This window comes from Myotis daubentonii, chromosome 2 (genome assembly GCF_963259705.1).
Source record: "Myotis daubentonii chromosome 2, mMyoDau2.1, whole genome shotgun sequence".
Taxonomy (NCBI): Eukaryota; Metazoa; Chordata; class Mammalia; order Chiroptera; family Vespertilionidae; genus Myotis; species Myotis daubentonii.
The window spans coordinates 164649017-164670208 of NC_081841.1; the positions used below are offsets into that span (position 1 = coordinate 164649017).

Here is a 21192-nt window from a genome sequence, read left to right on the forward strand (position 1 = left end):
ATATCACCAAAGGGCGATTAATATTGCATTAACTGTATTTAACATTTTTAAGCGCGAATAATCTACAATGAGTTTGTTTCTGTTATTAAGAACAGGGGGTAGGAGAACTGCTGCGGACCACTTAAGATAGCTGTATAACCCTATTATTTGTCTCACACTTTGTATTTTTTATATAATGTTGGCGTTAGCGCGCGCGCTGTGTTTGAAGTGGAACAAGTATTCTGACACTGACTGGAGACGTCCAGGTCCCTGCCTTCATTAAATGTTTATTGTCAACACTGGGGGAGGGGGGTGGCGGGGGTAGAGACTGGTGTAAGTGAATTTCCACGGCTAGAAACTGTCAACACTTTGTTTAATTCAAATCCGTGCCCACAAAAGTTTGTTTACGTTATGCTGCCTTGAAGTCAGGAGTCGCTTATCAAACTTTTGTTTGCAATTCGTTTTGCCTAATCAATGCAAGGAATCTGTTTCTCTTCCTCCCCCACCCCCCTTTTTTCCCGCTGCTCTTTCCAAGCACTCTTTCAGCTTCCCTTCTCCTCTTCCTAGCCCCTTTCTTTGCAACCTCCAGTGCCTTCGGGTCTGGGGCAGGGAATGGAGGCGGGCGCTTTTCTCCCACCCTTGGGTTTGCTGGTCTCACTACCTCTGCTTTTCTAGCTTCTCTCCGACCCACATTTTCAGTCTGGGTTTTGCGACCCAGCATTCTATGGACTTCTTCGGGAGGAAAGCCCTGTGGTCAGCCCTCCTCCCGTCCCGAGTAAAAACCCTTGCCTAATAAATTCAAATCCGTAACAGGGCTTTGGTGGTGAGCACCTTAACAACAAAACAAAAGCCAAGGTATTATTGCTCCCAATTCTTTTTGAAAAAAAAAAAAAAAAGTAAACCAGTTTTGAAAGTTTTGTGGTGTTTGGGGCGTCTGTTTGCTTAGGCAAACTGTGGGGAGCGGGGTGTTTTTAACCTCTGTGCGACCCTGGTCCCTTCCCTTTCAGGACGGACTCCGAGGCGCTTGCAGAAAGGGCGAGGACCTCCGGGAGCGCCTCGTTAGCGGCCGCCGAACCCCGCTCACCCCTCCGACGGACTCGGCGCACCTAACGCGCATGCGCGGGCTCGGCGCGCTCCCCGCACTCCGTGCGCGCCCCCTCCGCCCCGCGCGCCCCGCGGCCCACGCCCCGCCTGCCACACCTGCGCACGCGCCCGGAAAGCCGGGCCTCGGGCTGTTGCCCCGCTCAGGTCCTCCCGGGCCTGGTCCAGTCCCGGCCGGAGCCCGCACGCCTGTGGCCGTCTCGCCAGCTGTGAGGAGCTGCGGCGGCAGCGGCAGCTCTAAGCCTCGGCCGGGCCGCGAATCTCGGGGCGACGGCGGAGAGGCGCACACCGAGCACCCCGCTGTCGCTCGGCCAAGGCTCGAGCTCTTGGGATCTGGGATTTCCTGCGTGGACGGCCCCGAATGGGTGGGTGTTCCCGCAGCAGAGAAAGCACCCTGCACGGGTTGAGGGAGGGCGGGTCCCCCTCCTGGCTGCAAATTTTGACCCAATCAGCTCTGCCGGTGGTTTGAAAAGGCACCCGCCAACCCAGCCGCCCCAGAGTCCGAAGTCGCGCTGGGGAGAGGGGCGCTCTACGGACGGCGGCGGCTGGAGGGGAAGCAGCAGCCCCCCGAGGCTGCACCCGCAATAGCTCCCGGAGTCTGAGTTTCCCAGACCCTTCCCGGCCAGAGCCCGGCCCTGCAGGTCCACCAGATTTCTGGGAGGCGGGGAGGGAGGGCTGCCTGTGCCCCATCAAGCTGACTTGGAAACAATTAGGAAAGTTTTTAATTAGCTCCTTGTTATCATTCATTATATTAATTTCCAGAAGTCTCAGGCCATGAATTATTCAAAAGCAAACCAGCGCCAGGGCTGCGGCCGCGCGCGCCCCCGCTGCGGATGCCCGGCCGGCCGGGGCCGCCGCCTGCCCGCTGCCCCGAGGGGTGAGCCAGCCCCGCGCCGCCAGCCACGGTGGCGCTAAGGTTTGATCAAATATTAAATAACGTAATTATTGAGACAAGGCTTATCTCGCAGGTGGAAACAGTGCCCAACTCCCGTGAGAATAAGAATTTGACTGCTATTTTTAAAAAATCAATTAAGCTTGCGGGCTCTTTTGAAACCGCCCTCGAGGACCGAGTGGCTCCCATCGTGGGGCTGAGTCCGCTGCAGCAATAACAACACAGACAAGCAGAACCAGGCGGGGTAATCACTGTCGGCATCACCTTTACCACCCCGCTGGCCACCACGGCCCTTTGAATGGGGTGGGGAACGCTGCTTTAGTCAGGGTCAGAAGTCACAATTCCAGCTTCACAGCCCAGATTATAAAAACCGGTCCAAGTCAAAGATGGAGCAGGAATGCTTCGCTGCAGGGTTGGCGGGAGAGGCCCGGGCGACAGAGCCTGGGGCCAAGGGCGGGAGCTGCTCAGGTGAGTCCTACGGTGAGGGCGGCGCCCTGTCCTCTCTAGGCATAGCCACTTGTAGGAACAGGACCAGAATAGTTTTTCTCAAGAAAGTAAAAAAAAAAAAAAAAAAAAAATCAATCGATACAATCACGGCAGCGGTTGCCTACGGTTTAATTATGAGAGGGTAATAGAAATTGAGAGCAATTTCAGAACACGCATTAAACAAAAATGTATCCAGAAGTTAGTTGATGTGTCTTGAGGACATCATTTCTCAGACCTACAGAAGGAAAGGAGCAGGACCCGAACCTAGGACTGGGGAAGAGAGAAAATTCCAAACCGAAGGGTTGGCACAAACATGGCAGGTGCATTTTATGCTTATTTTTCTTTTGCCTTTCCTACTCCTCCACCACCTGGATTTCCTGAGAAGCCCAACGGAGAACAATTCCCCACTCCCTCCAACTTATTTAGAGATTGTTCTTTAAAAGAACCGAAGTATTTCCACCTGACTGGTGCCTTTAAAGCGTTTAGAGTAAAATTCCGCTCTTCAGAACCAGAAAACTTTGAAAGGCCAACTATTGCTGTGTGCCAAACCTTTGCATTTCCTTCGGGCGGACATTTGTTTGTTTGCTTGTTTGTTTGTTTCTTCACGAACTGACAGTTAAACTTGTCTTATTATTCCTGCCGGCGGTACACAGAATCACTCGCCAGATAGCAAAGCATATCTTGTTTTGCACAGTTTCCTACTACAGAAAATAGGAAACTCTGCAAAGCATGTATTTTCATAATCTGTTTTATTAACATAATATTGTCTTCTTTTCATTTGGTGAGGGTTTTACTTAATACAAAACAAATGCTTAAGTTCTTATTACATACATTGGTCATCATTATATAATACAAATGTATTTGCAACATTTCGTTTGGGGCAGATTTTTTTAAAGCAGCCTTTGTAAATCTTTTCATCTGTTCATTCCTGGTTCTCCAACAATGAAATCGGTCATACTTTTCTATAAAATAACATGTTTTCTTTACAAATGCATTTTATTAAAAACTTTGATGACATTTCAAGTCAATAACAGAAAAAGATCAGTTTTGATGGAAGAGATCTATTTTTAAAAATACCTCTAAGTGCTTTTTTAAAACATTAACAACTTTAAAATCACAGCTTTTTCAATGTACTATTCTTTGTTGAACATCAAATGCTTTGTTTCACAGATTTGCCGGTGAAATTAAAAAGATTTGGCTAAAGTAGGATGACTTCAGAAGATATAACCCCAGCTGTTAAGAAACTTTGTACATTTGGCATCTGATCTAGTCCCAGGTCACCAAAAAATAAAGAATCTCTGGTTCCTCTGGAGCAGTAGGTGGCACACTAAATGTTCCAAATGAACAGAGGCATTTGTTATGAGGGTGGGACAGATCAGTGGATGGTTTTTGTATTAACTTCCTAAAAAGGTCATTTAGTTACAATACTTTTAAAGAAATGTTTTTAGGCTAGAACAAAACATATAAACCTCCAAATGCCTCTGTCCCTGAACCTTGATTTAAATATTTTGGGGGTGCTTGGATATTTATTAGCTTCCACCACTCTGAAGGGGGGCGGGCTGTGGTTTAAGAATTTCTGTAAAGAAAACTTTGATAAACACAGGCAACTAATATAGAATTCATTTTATTCAGAGCACCACTTTTCACATGAGTTGTCTGAAAGTGAATTCTGATTCAGCAGAAAAATACATCATTCTCACCCTTTCCCCTGTATTTTTGGTTGAATTGAGTTTCATTTGCTGACCGGCTCTACCAGGATTTGGCCTAGTATAGACACAAAAATGCACCCAAATCATAAAACTGCTCTTCTTTCAGTTATGTTTTATTTGTAAGTGTACTGGGACACATCCCCCTGTTGTATTTTGGCGCACATAAATGGTTCTGATAGAAGTGGGAAGGAGAAACGGTAAGAGAGCAGACATAACCAAGGAGAAAGCTCAGCAGACATACATGGACAGGTATAACACTGGCAGTCTGTAACCACGGTGTGAGTGTGTGCATTAAAGAAAATATTTACAATAATCTTCCTGTTTTACCTTTTTTTCTAAATACAAGAATACGACAAGAATGCTGTGTTTTCGGTGAAAACAGGCAGTAGACTGTGAAATCACACTATCCACAAAACGGTCTATCAGAAAGCTAGCCCAGTTTAGTGCTCAGTTTCAAATGCATAGGATGTTTGCGCTGCAAACAATGGTATACAATGTAATTAAATAAATAATGCCTAACCAGAGTGAGACCTAATTGTGTTTCTTTCTGCACTTTTCAGGTCATGCATGATTTCAGTCTTGTTAAATGGCAGGGTTTTTTTGTGTTTTTTTTTCCCTTTTCTTTCCACATTTGTTTTCAATTTTTTAAGTTCTTGTTAAAGGATGGTAATAAACCATCCCCACATGAGATCAAGAGAGTATCTTGTGCACCAAGCAAGCATTTTACCTAACCACCTTCAACTGTCTTTCTCATTTTTTAATCCATCAGCAGTTCATAAAGTACCTTGATTATAACTATGAAATACTATACATGGTTTTCTATTTGGGAGACTGGTAGTGCAAATTAAAGTTCTTGCTACCCAACATTTATCCCCAGCAATAAATTACTTTTGAATAATAATAATAATAATGAAACACAGTTGTTCTGCTTCCCCCCCTCCCAACATGCAGACCCTTTTGAAACAAATGGAGGACTTTAACTCTGTCTTCCTCTCATTTGGGATTTAGTTGATTTTCCCCCACAGCCAAGTCCTGCTCCAACCGAAAGCAAAAACTTCTCAATATTTCAACCATTTCATGTTCTCCAAGAGAGAAGAAAAGGGTACCTAGAAGAGCTAAATGAGTCTTGTTCTGTGGAGTAAAAGGGACACAGTATCTCTCCTATTGTTTTCCATCCCATTAATCTATTTGAATCAATAGGAAATAAAATTCAGTAGGTAGTTTTAAATAAACTACACTCAGAAAAATAAGTGAAAGTGAAAGGGCAAGCAAGCAAGTTCTATGGAGGGGGGTGGCACTGATTTTGAAATAGTCTGTTTCTAGATCTTAGATATAAGAGCAAAAATGAAAAGGAAAAGAACTTGTCAAAATTGTTTTATTCTTCTAGAATAAAATATTTCTTTCGGAGCTCCATAAATTCTGCCTTTTAGTCAGCTCAAATACTGCCTCTCTCTCCCTGAACACCCCCACCCGAATGGGCCCAGGCCGCAGGAGTACAGGCTGAGTCCGTGGAAAACTTGTACTCCACCTACACAGGCCATAATACCCCCGCCCCCTTTAGCTGTTCCCCCTCTCACTTTCTGGCAATGGAGGGCAGCCATCCAGTCTCTTTGGAACGCAAAAAATAATCAAAGAGAACGTGGGTGGGGTAGAGGTGAGACTGAGAGGGGAAAATTAAATTAAATACACAGAACAACTAGCTTAGCTACCCACAATCTCACCTTCCAGTTCATTTGGCTTTCGTTTTTCAGTTCATTTGTGAAGGGTTGGGTCAGTGGTAATAATGGTGGTGCTCTTGTTTTCTCTTCCTTAGGGGGGGATTGAAGCTGCAGAATATGGCTCCCTGGAGTTAAATTTCTAACGCATATTTTATTTGCTTTTGTTCTGCTTTGTTTTAGTTTGCTTTTATTTGTTTAGGTGTTTTTTTGTGTGTTTTTTTTTGGTGGTTGGTAGGTTTGTTTTTGTACATAGTTCCTTGGTCCCCAGGAGATTTTGATAAATGTCTCTGGTCCAAAACAGTCCATTTCTCTACCCTTCCAGTCTCCCCCCACCCTAACCCCCAGAACCATCCTGTTCCTCAAAACCCCTCCTCCAGGCTCCGCTTTCTTTCCCCCTCAGCTACCAGCTCACCCCAATGCTCCCTCTCCGACGACGTCCACACCCAGCACCCCAGTGCTCCGGGCTGGGGGAGGGTGAAGGCCAGGAGAGCATAAGGGAAGGAGGGGGCGAAAGAGAGCGCTGGAGGACGGATTCGCCAAACGCAGGCAGGATAACGGACACGCCAGATCCGGGGGGAAGGAGCCCGGCCCGGGAAAAGCCCCGAAAGGCCCCTTCAGCTCCCTGCTCGGCCCCTCCTCCCGCGCCCACCCGCCCCACCCCCTCAGTAAGTGGCGGAGAATTTCATCCGCTTCTGCTTCTGTCTCTGGTTGCAAAACCACACCCGCACCACGTTCTTTTTGAGGTCCAGTTTCTCGGCGATGGCGGCGATCTTCTCCGAGGAGGGCCGCGGCTGCACGGCGAAGTAGGCCTCGAGGGAGCGCTTCTCGGGCGCGGCGATGGAAGTCCGCTTGCGCTTCTTCTCGCCTCCGTTGAAGAGCTCGGGCTTGTTCATTTTCTCGCGCTGCGCGCCCTCGGCCTCCTCGAGCCACGCCTGGAGGATGGGCTTGAGCGCGATCATGTTGTTGTGGGAGAGCGTGAGCGACTCGAACCTGCAGATGGTGCTCTGGCTGAGCGAGCCCACGCCCGGGATCTTGAGGTTGGCCAGCGCCGAGCCCACGTCGGCCTGCGTCACGCCCAGCTTGATGCGCCGCTGCTTGAAGCGCTCCGCGAACGCCTCGAGCTCGCGCGGGTCCGTGTCCGAGTCGCAGATGGACGCCAGGCCGGCCGCGCCCACCACGGCCGCGGCCGCGGACGCCGCCGCCACCTGCCCCGCCGCCGCCGCCGCTGCCGCCGCCGCGGCGCCGTGGTGCGCCGCCGCCGCCACCAGCCCGGGGTGCGGCAGCCCCGACGGCATGTTCATGGCGGCCGCAGCCGCCGGGTGCGACAGGTGGCCCAGGCCGTGCATGTGCGGGTGCGGGTGTGCGGAGCCGCCCAACAGCCCGCCGCCCGGGCCGCCGCCTCCGCCCCCCGGGCCGCCGCCGCCGCCGCCCCCGGGGCCGCCGCCGCCGGGGCCGCCGCCGCCCCCCGGACCGCCGCCCCCCGGACCGTCGTGGGCGCCACCACCGCCGCCCGCCGAGCCCGCGCCGCCCGCGCCGGCCATGAGCGCCAGCGACGGGGAGGAGATGTGGTCCAGCAGGTCCCCGGGCTCGAGCGCCTGGTGGTGGTGGTGGTGGTGGTGGTGGTGCGCCAGCGGCACGGTGGACGTGGACGTGCATGGCACGCTGTTCATCGTGTGGTACGTGGCGTCCGGCTTGAACGGGTGGCTCTTGCCCTGGGACACGGCGATGTCCACAGCCGCCAGCGCCTCGGCCCGCGCCAGCAGCGTTTCGTCGAGGCTGGCGAAGAGGTTGCTCTGCAGCTGCAGGCGACACAAACCAAACCAAAAAAACCACAAAACCAAAAAAGCAAAACAAAACAAAACCACACACAAACCAGACGGCACAACAAGCAAAGAACAAACACAAAGCAACCAAAATAACAACAACAGGGGCGGGGAGAGTGGAGACCGGGAAAAATGGAATGGGGACGTGTTGGAGATGGGACCGGGGACGGAGGAGAAGGGTGGAGAGTGTAGGGAGGAGAACAGATGTAAGGAGAGGAGAACACAGGAGCACATTGCGGGAAAGAGAGTGAGAGACGAAAAAGGAGAGGGGAAAGAAGAAGAAACGGAGATGTAACTCGCAGCTGGGACCCGTGTCGCGCACCGAACACGCAGAGATCGCCTTTCCGAGGCGTGACATTAACAGCGACAGTGGAGCAAAGTCGAGAGTGCTGGCCCCACCGATCCCCACTCTGATCGCAAGCGCCCGACATGAAGGCAGGGGCGACAGAAACATGACATTAAGTGCCACTGTACAAAATGTACCAAGCAACGGGATTTCTCTTTAAAAAGAATCCCTGCCCTCAAATCCCCGCACCGGGACCTTTGCACACACCAGCACCCGACATGCAGCGTCTCGGAGACCGGGAGGGGACGAGTGCGCGGGCTGGGACCGCGGGCGTGGGGCGCTTACCGGCGGCGTGGGCAGGCAGGCCCGCCGGATGGCCTCGGAGCTGGAGTGCAGCGATGGGTACTTGTGCTCAGGGAGGGTGGGATGCATGGCAAAGTGAGGCTGCTTGCTGTTCATGGACATCATCTTGATGGCTGGGCATGTAAATCCACAAACACTCCGAAAGTCCGCGGGAAAGTCCGCACCCCGGTTCCCCTGGCCTCCCTTCGGAGGCTGCAGCCTTGGCGGCTGGCGGCGCGGAGGCGGCGGCCACGCGGGGGGCTGCTGCTGCTGCTCCTGCGGCCGCCGCTGCCGCCCGGCGCTCCCTGGGACCGCGCAGAGCGCCGCGCACCGAGCCCACTTCTCCAAGAGCTCTAGCCCCGCGCGCGGACGGGATGCACTCCTCTTACACCTGAGTCCCACTTCTCGCGGCCGGCCCGGGGAGCTCTCGCGAGAGCTCGCGGCCCCGCCGCGCTGACAGTCATCAGCTGTCTCGGTCTGTCTGACGCGCGCACTCCTACTCCGCGGCGCCGTGCGACTGCGCGCGCGCGCGCGCGCTCGCCGGGCAGCGACCGGCGCGTGGGAGCCACTCTTATAGTGACCACCAGCAAGGACAGCGCAGGTGTTGTACCTGTAGCTGACCAGGCATGCGCACTGCACACCTCACCTTTCCCACCACGGGTCTGAAAAGATCAAAAGGGCCAGCTATTGTCTGAGGGTAGGCACCTTTTAAGCAGAGAAAATCACGGTGTTCATTCGCTGCCCACGGTTTCCCCTCTTCTCTCAACCCCCGCCCCAGCGCAAGCCCAGAATATATGCGCATTACTTAGGCACACCTCCTCGCTGGGATGTCTAACAAGCTGTTATATAATGTATAGAGCTGGGCATTTGTATGTTAAATTATGCCCGCGCATTCCTCTGGATACAGTATAAATAACAACACAGAAATGCAGAAGGTGCTGTCCTGTGCTGCAAGAACCTGTTTCTTTCAAGGTTTATAAATAGCTTCCTGGAGAATAATCGCGGTGACAGACATTCGTTTGAAGCAGTCAGACGCTATTGATTTCCTTATAATTTAATTTCCTCCGCATACTTTTGTTGTTGTTTTTGTGACTATAACTGTGTCAGGCACCGACAGTGACAGCCACTTAGAAGCCACAAGGAGCGTGTGCTTTCTACTCCGGGAATGGCTGTTGAAATGAAATTGTGCCTTTCTCTTACTGTTTGTCTCCTTTAACTGTGTACAAACCCACATTTCAAACGAGCTCCGGGTGATCTGAGGCTTCTGGTAAACAAAAGGAAAGATAGTTAACAGGGTGTAGTTGGGATCCTTTCCTTCCCTCAGCGCGCGCGCGCACACACACACACACACACACACACACACACACACACTTTATCCTGGAAACTCCAAGAAAAGGAAATCACCTCGGAGAAAAGGGAATAAGATGTTGGAAAGAGAACTTTCTTTTCCTCCCATCGGGTTGGCTTCTTCACCATGTATATTTTTTCTTCAATAGGAGACAGGATTAAGCCAGTTTATTAAAAAATATAATTAAAATATTAACCCAAACCAATTTGAAAGAACGGGCCCAAGCTCTGACCTGGCTTTTACAATATTTATTTTTGTTACTGTAAAATCTAAACCTAAAAAGAAGAATAAATCAATTACCCGACCTATTGTATGGCCCTTTTCTGGAGGGCCAATCCAGGGCCTCACAGGGGACCACAGTTCAGGTGCCTGAGTCCCCAAGGAGCAGCACTAGCCCGGAGTGATAATAGCCCAGATGTTATCACATCTGGGACGAGAGAGCTGGAGAGCCGAAAAGGGCTGCTTATGGGAGGCAGAGATCAGATAAATAATTTTCCTGGTCTCTCCCACACACCAAAGGGATCTGCATTCCCACCAATGAGCAGATCTCATTTCTATAAACCTAAATTTGCATTCGCGTTTGATTTTATCTTTTCTTTGGACAATCGCCTGTGTATTTAGCATACTCAGTCACTAATCAAATTCTAAGAGGAGCCCACAGGCATCACCGTAGCTTTCCTTTTCTTTCTTTCTGTTATTTTCTCTCTGCCCCCACCCCCACCTCCAACCCGCCCCTTGCAGCCCAAGAAGGGAGTAAGAGGAATGTTCATTTGCTGGTACGAGAAGGAGCCGCGTTTCCATCCATTACACGGTCCCCTGGGAGTGCTAAATGTAACTTTATCTCTACGAGAAATGGACGATGAGCAGGACAGCGCTGGAGGGAGCGAGAGTCCCACGCAGTGGTCGCAGCGGGTGTCCAGGTTTAACCTAATCCCTTCTGTTACCCTTCGAGGCGTTCTCTGAGCTCTCCCTCAAGGGAAAGAAGGGCCCCGCTGCGGGCGAGCGCTGGGATACTAGCACCCACCCAAGCAAAACGCTGACATTTAGGGGCCGTGAAGGGTTCAGGGAGACAGAAACGCAAACAGCACAGCTTTGGGCCCAGGTGGACCTCCAGAGAGCAAGGCGAACCCCAGAGTGCCCAAAGCTCATCTTGGTTTATCCTCCAAAGCTTGGAGGGCACCAGTAAGCCCAGTGAGTGGAGAGGCACCTGGATTAAGGTCAGGAATTCAATGCCTTACCTCTTTGGACACCGGATCCCTTCTTACCTGGAGGGGGCGGGGGGTCAGACCTTTGCCCAGAATATCTTGCTTTTCCAGGGGCTAGAAATATGAGGACTGTGGGCACAGTTCTCAACCCACTCCCCAACCAATTGATTAGAAGTCCATTTAAGGCACATCTTTGTCCACGGTGGCGCTTAGCAAGGTGCTTGAACAGAGTAAAAATGCCCCATACAACAATATGCGTGAATAGGAGGGAAGAGGAGGCAGATGGGGAGGGCCAGGATTAAAGCCAGAGAGGCTTCACCAAGCCAGGGCTCCTGGGGGGCAAGCAGGAGGATCACGGACAGGTCTCTTTTTTCCCTAAAAAGGAGATGGAGACTGGCCAGAGGGGTGTGCTGTCTTCACACAGAGCTGTACATCTTGACTTTAGACGTTCCATTTCCAAAATCAATTATTTCATCCCTCTCTCATTTATTTTCTACCTTACCTTCCTTCCTCAAATGGTTGCTTGGCACCAGTCTGGGCCAAGGCAAGACACTGGAGATCAACTGAGTTGTAAAATATGGGTATCTGCCCTCCAGGAGGTGGCAATCTGACAGCGAGGCAGCTACAGGTGAAGGAAGAGGTGTTTATGGTACAGGTGTGACAGGTGCAATGTGAGGTAGAGTAATACGGGGTGTGGAGTGTCGGTGATGGTTGGAGAATTACCCTGCCATATCCCTGCTGGGCATTAGCCCCAGGCTAGTGAGTGGGGCACAGTGGTGGATCTAGAAGCAGGTGTGCCTTAGACCTTAGCAAGCCTTCCCCTACTTACCCCAAGGCAGTGAAAGGAAAGGGTGATGGACCAGAGCTCAGCCCAGGGATATGTCACTGTTTTCCCAGTTTGGCAAGTGCAGTAACTAGTTGCCCCCTGCCTGTACTACAGATGCCCACGTGGGGCTGAGCCTTGGCATAGATTCCTGAGCAGGTCCCCACCCCCATCCCCTCCTCCTTGTTTAATGACCAACACAGACTACCCCTCCCCCATCTCATAGCTTTGCATTTTATCAAGGGGCGGATAATGAATGCACAGCTATTGATTTCCAAGGAATTTCCGCCCCCCGGGGAAAGGGAGTCTATCATCTGGATCAGAGACACATTTCTTTCCCTCATTAATTAATTTTCTCCTCCTCCTTTGGCAGGCCCCACTTAACATTTCCTTTGGCAGAGCCTCTTTCCCAAGCTCAGGGAGCAGACACTCCTTGGTTCCAGTGAGGACCCGCGACAGAGGCGCTGGGTGGGAGCCCGCACTGTTGGGGGTGACTTCTCCTCGCCTTTGACTGTCCTACGCGCCCGTTTCCCTCTCGCCCCCCCACCCCCCCCAACACACACGCACACCAACTTCAGGAGAGCGTGCCTGCAGCTGCGGCTGCCTTTCTCCTTCCAAAGGGGCTTGGGGGACGTTAGCGCTAGCCTCAGGAACCGCTACCTGCATACTCCCTCTCCCTCCATTCGTTGCAGTTATTTGTCCAGATTCAGACCGTTTTTTGGCCATTTGAAATGTTCACTTAAGTGCGCGGAGGTTGTGTGGGCACAGGAGAAGGGGATAGGGACCCACGTTCTTGCCCAAACCCGGGGATCGGGCCCTACCCACAGGCGGGGCCACCTCAGGTTCCGGTGGCCCAAGGGGGAGCTCTGCTCCCAGACTCGGAACCCCAGGTGTCCCTCCGGCAGTTGTACAGGTTGAAACTGGGCATTCACCGCGCGCAGGGGAAGCCCCCAGAGTCCAGGGTCAGCCGGTTTCAGATGAGGCTTGGGTTGTTTTGGGCAGTGGGAAGAGGCAGGCATAGAGAAGCCGGCCTGTGGTGCTGGGGGGTGGGGGGGGGGGGTGGGGGCGGGGGGTGTTTCTCGGAAGAGGGGTTGCACTAGGGCGGTCCTCACACGCCCCAGCTCGGACACTGTCCCAAGGGTGAGCTAGAGGAGGGACTGACAAGGTGCTTTCCACTTCGACTCCGGTTCGCCTTCTCAGGGCCACGCCTGGGCTGTTTTGATCCTTTGATCCTTCGGCTCTCAGCGCTACCCTCCCGCATTCCGACTCGGTCCCTACCCAGGCAAGAAGTCTGGGCTCCTCGCCGGCCCTGCCAAAGGCCCTCGGACCGACCACCGCAGCCCGCAAGGCCTGGGCGCCCACCTCTGCCACCTGCAGGGCCCAGCTCAGCCCCAGGCGCGCGACCAGAAAGAGTCGCGTTCTTGCAGGCTGGGGCTTGGAGGCTTCCAGGAGGCCTCTGTCCTTCCTTTCTACCCCTCCCGGTCCGCATCCGGGGCCGCTGGTCTCGGTCTGCCCCAAGGTCAGGGGCGAGGGCATGAGTTATTGGGACCGGTGGTGATCTCTAGTAAGGCTCTCAGCCCCGCATCCAGACTGGATTCCAGCTGGGATTCGCGGAATATTTTTTGGAGCAATCCAGTGGAAAATCCACTATTTTGTTTCTTCTGTCCGTTTAATTCAAATGCAACTTCCCTTGGAAACATTTTCGTGGATGTTGACTCCTCCTCCCTCCACCCCCTCCAGATGTCCATGATGCTCTTGCAGCACGAGTGATGATGCGTCCCAGTAAACTTCACTGCGGGTCATTATCACTCTCGGTGCTACCTAACTAGGGATCTATGTGCAGGGCTGGGCAAATGTAGGTTTACAGTTGTGAGTATGCGAAACAGAGTTTATCCGTGTATTTTTATTTATTAATTATTGTATTCTTTTTAAATGAACAACTGTAAAACAGTTTGCCCACCGCTGTATATATCTCCAGCCTAATCTCTCAGTGGACTTAAAAGCCACCCACCTTGTGAAAGCCCTAGGGGTGACACAAGATAACTACATCTCCAACCCAACAGGGGCACGCCTTCCCCGCCCGCTAGTTGCCAGAACCAGTTTGGTTGCCCAAGTGAGCAATGCGGTGGCACTAAGTATGGCCACAGGCCCCTGTGGGTTAGGCCCCAAGAGACGCAGAGCCGCCCCTGCCTCGACCAGGCAGCTTCAACACTGCAAGAGCGCGCTGGTTAGAGCCAGGGTTTCGAGTTCCCCAGGATAAAAACAACGAACAAACCAGCTCTGCCACGGACACGCCCGCCCAGGACCCCACGCGACGAAGATCTAAGTTCCCTTTCGCTTGCCCGCCGCCTCGCCCGCAGCGGCGACCCGGACGCCCGCGCGCCCTGGTTGGAGGGAGCTCCGCTGGCGCAGATCCACAGCAGCGGACTCCCAGCCCAGCCGCTAGCGCGGTTCCCGGGACCGGGAGGCGGGCTCCGTTGCCCTCCGCAGGCACAGCTCTGCCTGCAGGAGCGGGATCCCCGAAGGGTTCAGAAGCGGCGGCGGAAAGCGCGAAGCCGCGGGTCCCCACGCCGAGTGAGAGCAGCTGGGTCCCGTCGCCCGGCTCCGACGCTCGCCGGCGCCGCCGCCCCTCCTCCCCGCCGCCCGCACAAATCAAAGCCCCTTGCGAGGGGCTGGGAAATAGTTGCCTTGTCATGTAACACATTGCCCTGATTTATTATAAAATTTTAACGAAATCATGCATATTTTAACAGCCTTTAATCACTGCATGAAAATTTAATTCATGGACTGTAGCGCGTTTAAATAAATGAAGTGTTAATTCATTAGGATTAATTAATTTGTTAAAGGATTGTGTGCAAGGTTAAGGTGGAAAGAAAACTCTTTGTTGGTTTGGCGTCTTAATCGCCAGGTTCGTGAGTGGCCATAAAATTAAAGGAAACCGCAGAGCCAGTCATTTCTGAGGGTGGGGACGGGGCGGGACCAACTGAGAGCGCCCTCCGAAGCGCTGGAAACTCCGGCCTGAGGGCCACCGGGCGTGTCCGCGCTCCCGGTAGACTCGTTCGGAGGAGGGGGGAAGCGGTGCTGGATGCGGGAATCCGGGAAGGCTGGGCTCGCTGGGACCACGGGGAGGAAAGGCGGCTCAGGGCCCGGTCGGCGGGCCAGCTCTCACCCGCCCCAGCCACCCCCACCCCAGCACAAAGATGACCCTGTGAGTGAAGCGAGGTCGCGCCTTCCGGCCTTTGGAGCGCCAAGCCTCGGCTTAATGGACCGATGATGGGCCAGTCCAGCCACCTCCTGAGCCTGGCAGCGCCCAGGGAGTCACCGTCTCGCCATCAGGCGGCCGCCGGCCCTCGCGGCGAGGGCCAGCCTGGAGTCTCCAGGGAGGCTCCGAGGGAGAAGGCGGGGCAAAGACAAACTCGCCAGCTCAGGCTGGAGCATCTTAAGTCTTTTTCAATCGGGAACCCTGACTTAGAGAATGGTTCCTTCTGCACCTCTTCTAGGAGTAGGCTAAATAGGCGTCCCATCCAGCATAGCGGCCACCAGGAAATGCCCTCTTCCACACTTAACTACTATTCATCCTTAACGACCCAATACAAACAGTACCAACGGGAAGCCATCTGGTTTCCTCTCTGCTCCACGCTCTCTCCAACAGGAGCACTTTTCCATTCACCCATGGATATGTTGTAAGAATGATAATGGAGGAGAACTAGGTCCTCCCTCCTCACAGAAAGTCTCAGTAAACGCCTATGTAAAATTACTGTCCTTAGGGATTGGACCTTTCCACCCACAAATTATAGGTGTCACGGATGGCCCATGATTCTACACACTTGCCTAATCCAACTAACCTTTACTAGAGGAGGTCTGCTCCCTGTTAAAACACAGCAGACCCAGGAACCTACCATCTTTCAAGAAGTGTAGCTTCAATTCAGGGTATTCTAGCCTGCCTGTCATATAAAACAAAATCACCCTAGCCTGAGTTCCAGATGAGTTCTCAAAAGAAATCTGCATTTAACAGATGCTTCCTCGCTCAGAGTAGGGTTCCGAGAATTAGGCAATAAATGTTCACTGTGCACTCTGAGATCATTGCTTAAAAGGTTTTCTCTCTGCCAAGTATTATAAGGATCAGGTTACATCGTGATGGGCAAAGACTATGTTGTAGGACTCCCACAAATAGGAATGAAAGACCTTCTTAGGAGGCTTTGGGAAACCCCTCTAATCTAATAGGCTACGTTCAATAAAGTTAAACTGTTAATCTGATGTTCTCAAATATTCACCGGGTCAAAAGCAAAGGGAAAAAAAAAAATCTAGTGCATATATTTGAAAAACTGAAAGCATTGAGGTATTACAGAAATGAGTTCCTGAAACACCTTAGAGTTCAAGATCCAAGTTCTAGCCTTTTTCAGTGTTACCTATAGTTGTTTCAAACCAAGGTAAATGAAAAAGAGATTAGAGGAAAACAAAGATTTGAAATTAAGGGTCTACCATTTTGAGTTTTGGTCTCAGTTGATCCATTAAAACAGGAAAAAGACTTGCTTTGGATGGGATGTAGATTTCTAAAGTTAAATGATGAAAGCTAAAGGTCATGTAAAGAAAAAATCTAGCATGTCACACTGTATAGCATTTTAGAAAGATGAGCAGTCAACAGATGCTGTTTTTATAAAGACATGAACTAATAAATGTCTGCTTCCTTTATCACTAGTGCATCTTTTTCTAAGATAGCCTTTAAATTCATAAAAGTGTCAGAGTTAATGTGAATGTTTATAAACTTAAAAGTAGCACATACACACTCCCATCATTGAGCTTCCACTTAGTAGTAGAGTCAGATCCAGGAACATAGGCAGGAATTAAATTTTATTTGAAAAAGAAACACACTAATACTTCCAAAACATGTTTAAAAGAATCCTTGGAAATTTCATCTCCATTCATTCTTTGGCCTAGAAATGTGAACTCCCATGCAGAAGGGAGGAAGAGTACAAGCTCTGGAGTTAGAGGTTCAGCTGCAAAACAGTTCTATCCCATTCCAGATGCATTTGACCACTAATCCTCAATTCATGTATTTGTGAACTGGAGATAATAGTTGGCTCACAGAATTTGAAAAGAGGATTATGAGATAGGTTAGCAAATTACTTCGATTCAATAAAAGATGGTGGCTGTTTTTTAGTCTGTGTACATAACAAATGTATTAAAAAATATGAGACCACCATATTTGTCATGACGTAGATTATGGTAAAGAGGACAAATGAGACTGTATTTAAAATAAAACTCTTCAACTGAGAAATTTACAGATTTGATTAACTTAATATATGAAATGTTGTTTTGGGGAGGATGGAGCAGTGTTTCTAAAGTGGCTGGGAAAAACTCTGGTCCAATATAGACACTCTGTCGGTAGGCATTAGTAAATCAGGTTACACACTGGATTCCATTGCACAGTGTCAGTATATATTTGAATTGAAAACTGATACATTCATGACACAGAAAAGTTACAGACAGAATAAGAGGCTCACCCCCAAATTTATTCTATTCAGAAAAAAATTAGATTTCTACATTTAATAAAATTTCAAATGTATAACCACATTGTCAAAGGTACTTAAAATGCTACTATCTCTGAAAGTATCCATTAGCTTTTAACATAACAGAAAGATAAAATGACACATAAATACTTTTTGGAAAATATGTATGATAAAACAAAAAAAAATGCTTTATATTAGCTCTTTAAAAATTTTATTTTGGCTTATTAGTTCTAAAAGTGGAGGGCATGATTCTCCAAATCATAAAAGCGATTTGTTTTACTTTTATGGTTTTGTTGAATCCTGAGTCTGACAGGGTCAGCACATTTTTCTGTATTTTAGGCTTTGTGAGACATATGGCCTCTGTTACAACTATTCAACTCTGCCACTGCAGTGCAAAAGCAGCCATAGATAATATGTAAGCAAATAAGTAGTTGTGTTCTAATAAGACTGTATACAGAAACACTGGAATTCAAATTACTTATCACTTTCCTGTGTTATGGAATATTCCTTGCATTTAAAAAAACATTAAAAAATATATAAACTCGTTTTAGTTCATAGGCCTTTCACAAAAACAGGTGCAGGCCAGATTTGGTTCATGGGTCATAGTTTGTCAACGTTTATATTGTAAGATCCATTAAAAATGATACGTTTGACTGATCTTTATAGGCTAACTCAATATCTGAGACAATATCAAGGATTACGGTGCTATGGCATCCTTTATTCAATTCACATAGAAAAGCATGCAGTATTAACATAAAATAGTAAGATATCAATATAAAATGTTCAGTGCACATTAGCTAAGCAAGTCACTAGCATAGTAAACCATTTTTTAAAAGCCTATATAGCTATACCAAACATGTAGAGAGCAAACTTTTTCAGAGCCTAAATTATAAATTGTGCTTTAGCTCACCTATTCTCACCCTAACACTCTTCATTAAAAAAAAAAAAAGTCCTACTTAGAAGATATTCCATTAGCCAATTGAAACGTCTTTTTCTTAAGAAAAACAGTGCAAGCAAGAAAGCTATCATGCATAGAGTTTTTACAAAGAACAGTAACATGCAAACAAGAACTTGATCAGTCCAAAAAAGCTTCCCTGGCAGATCCACATGAGTGGATCAAGAACTCGTTAGTGAGTGCTTTTGCACCTGTCTATCTGGAACAATGAGGCTACCATGTTTAGGCTCCTCCAAACCCAACTGTTCCATGCCTTCTTTCCAAAGTAGGCTCAATTTTTGATTTTTCACTACACACAAAAAGATGAACAAAGGAAAGTTATCTGACATAAAACAAATATTTTCATATAGAAATGTATTCTTTCATACTAGCAAAATGTTTTTACAAAAACTGAACAAAACACAATATTAAAAATGCATACACATAAAATCGGGAAAAAAATAAGTAATTTAATATTGGTCTGAGGTTAGAGTGCTATTTTCTCCATGATGGCCTTGCTTAAAAGGCCACTACTAGACATAAATAAAAGGGGGCAAAATAATGTCCACCCTAGGAAAATCTTTTAAAGAAACTCAAGTGTCATGAGCAGTGTGTAGAGAACACTTAGAGTTTTATTTAAGAAATCCTAGTTCTGAAGATAACTGAGGCTCATTAATAGGCCATTGTATCTAATAGTTAAATCAAGATTCAAAACAAAATATACCAGGGGTGGGCAAACATTTTGACTCGAGGGCCACAATGGGTTCTTAAACTGGACCGGAGGGCCGGAACAAAAGCATGGATGGAGTGTTTGTGTGAACTAATATAAATTCAAAGTAAACATCATTACATAAAAGGGTACGGTCTTTTTTTTCAATAGTTTTATTCATTTCAAACAGGCCGGATCTGGCCCGCGGGCCGTAGCTTGCCCACGGCTGAAATATACCCAAACCAGATACATATAATATTCATTTAAAAGAAACCTTCTGGTCAAAAATATTCCCATTTGAAAATGAAGAAACTCTTCAAAATGAACGAAAGTATTCTGGGTATAGGCTAATCTACCATTCTGACTTGACAGTTGACTAAAGATTACCAATTCAAAATTGTACAGAACTTTTATGAGGGGGAAAAAGGTAACTTTAAAAACTTGTATTCCTCTCTGGACAAAAACATAAATGGCACCTTCCTAATGAGTCAACTTTTAGTTGCTTTTGATGGGCTAGCATTGGAAAGGCTGCTCTGGATTTTTCTTTTTGTTGATTGATTCACATTTTTATTCTTTTTTTCAGGCACAAAAGAAGTAGACCAAGGAGACTGAAGGTGGTTAGGAAGACCATGCATCTCTGAGGACATCTTAAACAAAGATGACCCAAACCTTTGATCTTCAAACAGCCTATGTGAACTGCTTAACAAAACACCCTCGGAAAACTCCGTCTGAAATAAACAGCTTGGGGGTTTGAGTTCATTAGTTCCTGAGTTAGAACTGGGATGGAGTGAAAATTCTTCACTCATTTCTTGGTCAGATGGAGAGAGGAGGAAAAAAGAAGACGGTTTCCATTCATTTCCATTTTCTAACTGATCAGAAGTTAGAGAACCTTTGGAAAGGTTTGGCTTAGTTCTTTCTTCCAATTTATCTGGTTCCTCAAGAAATTCACTGCCTTGAGACGACTTTGATAACCCATCCAAATCCACTGACTTAAAACCGTTATTACAAGGGCTCTTACTGTTGTCTGACTCAGACATCATTGAATCCAGCTCAGAGATTTTGTCAAGGTAAGCTGCGTCCATTGAGGCTTCGCTGGATGTTCTTGTCCGATTCATTTCAAAAGAGCGAATAGAATTCAACCTCTTAGATAAACATGAGCCTGATTTCTCACTCAGTTTTGAAGAAATCTCTCCAACAGAATTTGCTATCGTGTTCCCCTCTGCGCTTTCAAAATCCAAGCTTTGGGCATAGCTTGTGGAACAACAATCCCAAAACCCAGTCTTTGGGGAAGTAAAACATTCTGATTTCTTTTCATTTTCACTTTTATCATCTTCTGAAGAATCTTTATTACAAACATTTGTAGAATTACAAAAATCATCAAACACCAATTTTCTGAGATGGTTTGAGTGCTTTTTGGAACTTCCTGCTTTGGCCATAGAACTCTCTCTATTTTCTGGAGTACTGAGCTGAAGGCAACTAAGGGACAAAGGAGTGCAAGGAGCTGGAAGATCATAAAGTTCATCTTTGTAGGGAGTACTATCAGTTGGCTTATTACCCCATTCTCTTTCCAAATAAGTATCCATACTGGCATCAGTTACACCTAACATTATTTCCACCTGTTTTTGATATACGTCTTTGTTCTTGGAACAATTTAGTTCTGTTTTGCTGGTGCTTTCCTGCCGAGCAGAACTGTTAGAAGGCTGTGTCAGGTGAGAACTTGGGGTCGAAGAGCCAAGCTGCTTTCTGGCACCATCACCTTGATTCGTTGATGCCATATCCTCCTCACTGCCTTTGCACCCCTTGCCATCTGTAGAAAGTGCTCTCTGGCAAATGGAATTCATAGCCTCCTTCTCTTCACTTGAATTTTTTAGCTGTGCAACTTGAGATTCTAGTTCCTCTATATACTTATCACTTCGTTCCAGGGCTTTCTTGAGGCGATTGGTTTCACGTTCATACTGTTCTACTTTGGACTGAAGAGCAGCTACTGTAAACCTTCCAAACCTGCAAGGAATAGAAGGACAGTTAGCCTTACTTTTCAAAGTTTAATAGTGCCAACTGTCTCAGCCCATTCTAATTTCACATGTGATATTTCAGCCACTCAATGAAGAGGACAAAGCAATGCCAGATGTAGTAAAAAAAAAAAAAAAAAAAAAAAGGGTTTTCCCCACTTATTTAACAATAAGCATATAATAACATGGCAAAGATTTAAAGAGTACTTTTGTGGTCAAATCAGACTAGTGGTAGTAGAGGCAGAAACTCGCTGAAGATTTTCCTTCTAAGAACTAGCTCTATCAATGCATCTCATATATGCATGAAGAGTTATCCCC

General features: G+C 48.3%; 2 protein-coding genes across 3 annotated transcripts in view; both read right to left on the minus strand.

The window, feature by feature from the left end:
- Positions 1 to 6503: 6503 nt before the first annotated feature.
- Positions 6504 to 8701, minus strand: POU4F1 (POU class 4 homeobox 1). Its single transcript, XM_059684918.1, has 2 exons — positions 8340 to 8701; positions 6504 to 7684 (listed from the first exon to the last, which is right to left on the minus strand). The coding sequence occupies exons 1-2, from the start codon at positions 8460 to 8462 to the stop codon at positions 6548 to 6550; spliced, it is 1260 nt and encodes a 419-aa protein (XP_059540901.1). The 5' UTR covers positions 8463 to 8701; the 3' UTR covers positions 6504 to 6547.
- An 8506-nt stretch (positions 8702 to 17207) lies between these two features.
- Positions 17208 to 21192, minus strand: part of OBI1 (ORC ubiquitin ligase 1) — a 42010-nt gene continuing 38025 nt past the window's right edge. For both annotated transcript variants that reach the window (XM_059684919.1, XM_059684920.1), the window contains one exon: positions 17208 to 20866. In XM_059684919.1, coding sequence (XP_059540902.1) covers positions 19354 to 20866 — 1513 coding nt within the window. In that variant the 3' untranslated portion in view covers positions 17208 to 19353. The remainder of the gene's footprint in view (positions 20867 to 21192) is intronic.

Bases quoted from the DNA above. Each gene is read 5' to 3' on its own strand.
- POU4F1 (XM_059684918.1), bottom strand. From the start codon at position 8,462: ATGATGTCCATGAACAGCAAGCAGCCTCACTTTGCCATGCATCCCACC. The intron at 7,685-8,339 runs GTAAGCGCCCCA...TGTCGCCTGCAG, and splicing joins CCTGCCTGCCCACGCCGCCG to CTGCAGAGCAACCTCTTCGC.